The sequence below is a fragment of the Octodon degus genome, unplaced genomic scaffold, assembly GCF_000260255.1.
Source record: "Octodon degus isolate 3935 unplaced genomic scaffold, OctDeg1.0 scaffold00050, whole genome shotgun sequence".
NCBI classification, from domain to species: Eukaryota; Metazoa; Chordata; class Mammalia; order Rodentia; family Octodontidae; genus Octodon; species Octodon degus.
This window is the reverse complement of record NW_004524626.1, coordinates 13715361-13721751: the sequence shown is the minus strand read 5'-3', so window position 1 is coordinate 13721751 and position 6391 is coordinate 13715361. Positions and strand designations below refer to the sequence as shown.

Here is a 6391-nt window from a genome sequence, read left to right as displayed (position 1 = left end):
TTTTCCTGTCTCTTGCTTTCCTTCACCACCGCCTTCTTCTTGAACATCCATCTACCCTAGAGACATCTTAGCAGTAAATGGCATGTCACTAATCGGTTTTAAAACTGTCTCATTGCTATTAGTTTCTCAATAAAATTATAGAAAAAATAATTTATTAAAAAAAAGAAAATTTTTTTCCCACCACAGCTAAATGACACATCTATGTGGCAGTTTGCATTTAGAAATGAGGGCACAGAAGCCTCTGATCCAACTAAAGACTGTTATGATATATAATTTTATTAGTGAGTCTCAGTTTAATTTCAGAACGTGTGAGTCTATAATGGAATTAAAGGATCATCACTGTCAGAGCTGTTCCTCTATTCTCTTGAAAAGACAGACCACTGGTCTCCTGTTAGGAAGCCTGACAACGCATTTTTATCTTGTGAGCCTGTCGTTTGAAGAACAAAAGATGGTCTTTATTTTTTTCTGATTTCTTAGTTATTGGGTAGTTTTCTCCACATTTAATGATAGTCAATGAAAAAAGTTCCCCTATGATGAAACAGAGAATTTTAACATTATTACCCTATTTTTTTAAAAATATGATTACTAAACCAGTTTGTTTCCATCTGTAAGGGACAGCCTCATATTTATAGACAACATGTTCTAACCCTTGCTCTTACCCAAGTGAGTGGATTGCTTTCACCTCCTGCATTTTATTGACATATAGAGAAGAAATCATATTTAAAATTAAGAAAAAGTTTGAGGCTACGTTCAAAGAGAAACTTTAAATGCTACAAAGGGATAGTGAGCCCTTCAGGATCATGAAGAATGCTACCTGTGTACTCTCCAGAGGCATTATCAGAAAGTAGTGAAGAGACACTGCCAGTCCTGCGGATGACCCACTACTATTATGGGCTACTGGATTATATTGGAATATTTTGCTGAATTCACACACCTATAATATTTAAATGACAATGAAATACACTTCTCTGACAAAACTAAACAAAAAGGTGATACAAATGAATGACCATTTTGTATCTATATATTCAAAATAGGCTAGATATACAGCTACATTCTCTTAATTCAATGAATAAGAAGATTTATTCTAATAGCATTTGTGGACAGGATGCCATGTCTGTATCTTGTGCAATGAATAATCACTGAGACAACAATGTGCAATGTATTTATTATTGAAACTGTTCTACTGATCAGTTTTGAAACTGTTTCATTGCTATTTGTTTCTCAATGAAGTTATTAAAAAAAAAGAAGAAGAGTCAACTGGGGATTCAAACAGTCTTCACTCTGACTTAGTCTTTGGCAAGCAATATGGACTTTGTGGCCATGATATGGGTTTATGGGACTAATGTTGTCCATAGTTTGACAAGGACTTTAGATGATTCTGGGGAAGGCCAAAGTTCAAAACCATTTCTGTAGAAGACAGAATCGATAATTTCATCCTTACCATTCTTTGTACAGTAAGTACAAGTAAACTTTATAAGACTGATCTCACTGTCAGATACAAACAAACACAGCTTATAAATGTTTTAAAGATAATTCATTCCATAAGTCTGGGCCTTACTATATTTGAAAGCATTAGTGCATTCTAAATGAATATCCATGAATTATCCTTTGTTAGTCTCTCAGCCCTTGGTTCAGAGATTAAATGAGTTATTCTATAGTATGGAAAGAATTTAGAGGTGATGTAGACAACAGAAATGGAAGAAGACAGTGAGCAAAGATCCGAAATGCTACTGTGGTTCACAATATAAATTGGAACAAATTTAAACCACTGCTTTTCAAAAATTAGAGATACCAGGATCTGGAGTGCTTGATGACACACATGTTGCTTGCCCATATTCCAGAATTTACCACAAGTCATTCCCCAGTGTTATTAAAATTTTCATATCTTACTAAATCTGAGGTGTTGTTCTTTTCTCTTTTGTATCAATCATTTATTTGATATTTTTTCATCCTGTGCATTCTATTAAGATTCACAAGCATTATGGAATCACAAAATCAAACAGATGTTTTAGAATTCTTTCTCCTGGGACTGACAGATGATCGAGAACTACAGCCTCTTATCTTCAGCCTGTTCCTAGCCATGTACCTGGTCACCATCCTAGGAAACCTGCTCATCATCCTGGCTGTCAGCTCTGATGCCCACCTCCACACCCCCATGTACTTCTTCCTCTCTAACTTGTCCCTCACTGACATCTGTATCAGCACTACCACGATCCCAAAGATGCTGGTGAACATCCAAACACAGGACCATAGCATCACTTACACAGGCTGCCTGTCTCAGATCTGCTTTGTCTTGAATTTTGGTGCTTTAGAAAATTGTCTCCTTGCAGTTATGGCCTATGACCGCTATGTGGCCATTTGTCACCCACTGATGTACACAGTCATCTTAAACCAAGACCTGTGTGTCCTGCTGGTTGTACTCTCCGTGTTCATTACCACTGTGAATGCCCTGATCCACACTCTTATGGTGCTGCGGCTATCCTTCTGCACACACCTGGAAATCCCCCACTTCTTCTGTGAACTCGTTCAGGTCATCAAGCTCTCCTGTTCCGATGCTTTTGTCAATAACCTTTTGATATATGTAGTAGCTAGTCTATTTGCTGCTGTTCCTGTCTTTGGGATTATTTTCTCTTATGCTCAAATTGTCTCCTCCATTTTAAAGATTCCATCAGGAGGTGGAAGGTGCAAAGCATTTTCCACCTGTGGGTCTCACCTTTCAGTTGTGTCCTTGTTCTATGGGACAATTTTTGGAGTATACATGAGTTCTGCTATTAGTGACTCTTCAGTTAAGAACATAGTGGCTTCAATGATGTATATTGTGATCCCCCAAATGCTTAATCCTTTTATCTACAGTTTGAGAAATAGGGAAATACAAGGAGGTTTGATGCGTCTCTTTAGTAAGATATCTTTTCGCTGACTGTGTCCTTAGTTTTGTGTTTGAGTTTGTAGTATACATTAGTATGAAAGAAATACTGATGAATTAGAATGCCACACATTTATATCATAAATTCTTCCAAAATTGTGGATCACATGTTTGATAAATATGTCTTCAGCTGCATATAAATCCTGACTTTTATTTTTGCCCAGCTCTGTAATGTTTTAAGTAAGGATTTCAATCTAGATTCCATTTTACTGCTTTGCCTCCATTGAAGGAGCACCTTAGATGGGAAGGAGTGATCTGTTTTAAAGAAATTTTATGGTTCTGTCTCAGAGGAAAGAAATCTGTAGTAGCTAGATACTGCAGGGAAAGTTACAAGCAAGGTCCTGTTAGTACCTTGAAGCTTGATTCAGTCTATTCTTATATTTAGAAGCAGGAAGTTGCATGCCACATACGACTCACTGTGTAGTAAAGGAACTGACCTTCTATACCTCTATACTCAGTTGTGTAATTAATGAGTTATTTCTTCAAAATAGCATATTTATTATGTTATATTAGCTAGTTTCATTACTTATGAAATTTATGTATTTATAATAGCTCAGTTCGCTGAGACAGTTTTGGTATAATAAAACTTTATAAGAAAAATATGGTGTGAAGTCTTAAATAAAAGAAACCATAATTTTATTAAATTGACTTATGAAGAGAATTATCATGCATCACAAGCACATCAGAAGTAAGGAATTCATAGGTTGGGGGGTTAGGGTTTCATTCAGTCCTACATGAGAAATCCTTTCCTAGGATTTGCTATCCTCAGAGAATCTAGTTGATTGCAGCAGAAGGAGGTGTCCTGTGCAAGACAGCTCTACCATGAGTTGAATGATTGGAATTAAAGTGAAAGTTTCACATTCTAACTCTTGTCATTTGAATTTATACCTTTCCACATTAAGAAGTTGAATGGTTCTTATGTGAATAGGTGATATTTCCAGAAAAATAGTTCATCCAAGATAATTTAGATGTTACCAGCATACCATTTCATATGTTCTTATAAAGATAAATCAGATAAATGCAACTAGTGTTTGAGTGTCAGTGTTATACCTACTCATCAAAAAACACTTATTTAAAAGAAGTATAATAGATTAGCTAAATTCAGTAGCACATGTTTACAATCCTAGCTCCTCCGCAGATTGAGACAGGAAAAATCAGAGGTTAGAGGTCAGCCTGGGCAACTTAGTGAGTCTTTATCTCAAGAAAAGAAAAGAGAAAATCTTAGTTGTTTGTTCTCCCTTAGGTATGCCTGTACAATTTATGGTATTGTTTCTTGGATCTTAATGAAGTCCAATGATAATGAGTCAATGTATCTTGTACTGAAATTAATAATAATGATAATAATAATGATTCTTTTGGTGCTAAACACTGGGCCTTGGTTATATTATGCAAGTGCTCTTCTACTGAGAAACATTCTCAGTGTTTGTTATTTTCTTCAGCAAGTGCTCTTCTACTGAGAAACATTCTCAATGTTTGATTGTTATTTTCTTCACAGCAATCCAATATTCCATCTTGGTTTTGAGTTTTACACTTATTCATGTTTTCAGTGCTCTAAATTTCATGCCTTAAATGACAGTAAAAACATGTACTCTTTTGGTATTGATGAAATTTAGAGAGCTTCTTTTCTATTATTGGGAAGTAAAATGACCAAATATCTTCTTTTATGTCTTTTTCTATAAGTAAGTTGATTTTATCCATGAGGGTAAAAATGTTGGCTACAAACACAAAGTTTTATTCAATCATGACACACAGAAATATGAAATTTGTTAAAATCCAGTTCTGATCTGGCACACACAACTCATAATTTCCCTCTATTAGTGGCATAAGATCAATGACAAAGGCTAATACAGTCTCCAAGCATACATGAACTTCTCTTAAATAAAAAGTGATCTCGAGAATTATCTGGTTGTTGTTTGTTCATTTACTGAAAAATATCTTCTTAGAAATGACTACACTACCTCGTCTCCTCCTTCCATATTTTCCTGAGGTCAAATGAAGCATATTTTATTCCAATTACTCCTCTGCTGGATTCATCTGGCCTTGTCAATCAATACTCAAGTCTCTACTCCTGAATTCAATTTTATGACATCTACAGGATGACAGTGATAATGTCACAACTATACCTACCAAGAAAACAATTACTTGTGAAATTGCTTACACAGTTTCTTTTCTGAAAATTTCAGCAATTCTAAGTGAAGGCACAAAATTTAGAAATCTAACCATATACAGCATTGTAGCAGGACAGTACTATGTAGCAAGACATTATTTTGCCTTCTCTCTTCTTTATATTTATTATCCCCTTTTTAAAAAAAGTATTTACTTGAGAGAGAAAGAGTATGGAAGTAATTGGTATGACATGACAAGCAGTGTGTATTTAAAAGACCAGAATGACAGGCATTCCAAGCATGACACTAGAAATACACATTGCGTGGACATACACAATGTTAAACTCTTAAATTTATTCTTTATTGAACATGGAATATCCATTCTGAATTAAGAAATTAGGTCTCTTTCATTTTATTTCTGTTATACCTTTCTATTTTTATTTCTTCTTTTGAGTTCTTCTACTAGGGAAAATATATGATATTTACACGTATGGATCTGTTTTATTTCACTTATGAGTATATCTTCAAGTGGCATCCACTTAAATATGAAGGCTTTGAATTTATCATTCTTTATAGCTGAGTAATACTCCATTGCATAAAAATAACATCTCTTCCATCCATTCCTCAGGTGATATGCATCTTGGTTGTTTCCAAGATTTGGCTATCACAAATTGTGCTGCTATAAACATAGGTGCAAATATATTACTATGATATATTTTCATTTCCTCTGGGAAAATTCCCAGTAGGGGAATAACTGGTTTGAATGGGAATTCCAGTCCTAGTTTCTAAGGAGTCCCCACACTGATTTCCATAGTGGTTGCACCAGTCTACATACCTAGCAGCAATGGGAAAGGGTTCCTTCTTCCCGACAGCCCCTGCAACATTTGTTCTTGGGTGATTTCTGTAAGATATCCATTCTTTCTGTGGTGAGATAGGATCTCAGTGTTGCTTTAATTTGCATTTCACAGATGGCTAGTGATGTGGAGCATTTTTTCATATATTTATTCGCTTCTATAGTTTCATCCTTTGAGAAGTGTGTGTTCATCTTGGATGTACATTTCTGGATTGGGCCTTTAAATTTTAGGGCACTAGTGTATTTTAGTTCTTTTTTTATTTTTTTATTTATTTTTATTTATTTTTTTGCAACTTTATTTTATTTATTTTTTTTTATAGCAGCACATTTTATACAAACTCTCTTGTTGGTGGAGAAAAATACCTTGTCTGACATGATCGCCGCAGAAATCTTGTGTCCTTCCTTTCTTTTTTTTTTTTCTTTTCAAAGTTTTATTGATAAACATATAGCAATGAGACAGTTTCAAATCAAATCGAAAGTACAGTTTCAACAAATAATACACTGCATATA

The 6391-nt window shown here is 34.8% G+C and overlaps 2 protein-coding genes across 2 annotated transcripts in view; both read left to right on the top strand.

The window, feature by feature from the left end:
* The window catches only part of LOC101563650 (zinc finger protein 699), a 959136-nt gene that overhangs the window by 82651 nt on the left and 870094 nt on the right, over positions 1-6391 (top strand). The gene's annotated exons all lie outside the window — the stretch shown is intronic.
* Positions 1970-2917, top strand: LOC101573198 (olfactory receptor 7G2-like). Its single transcript, XM_004633035.2, has one exon. It carries the CDS (start codon positions 1982-1984, stop codon positions 2915-2917), a length of 936 nt encoding a protein of 311 aa, XP_004633092.1. The 5' UTR covers positions 1970-1981.

Bases quoted from the DNA above. Each gene is read 5' to 3' on its own strand.
- LOC101573198 (XM_004633035.2), top strand. From the start codon at position 1,982: ATGGAATCACAAAATCAAACAGATGTTTTAGAATTCTTTCTCCTGGGA.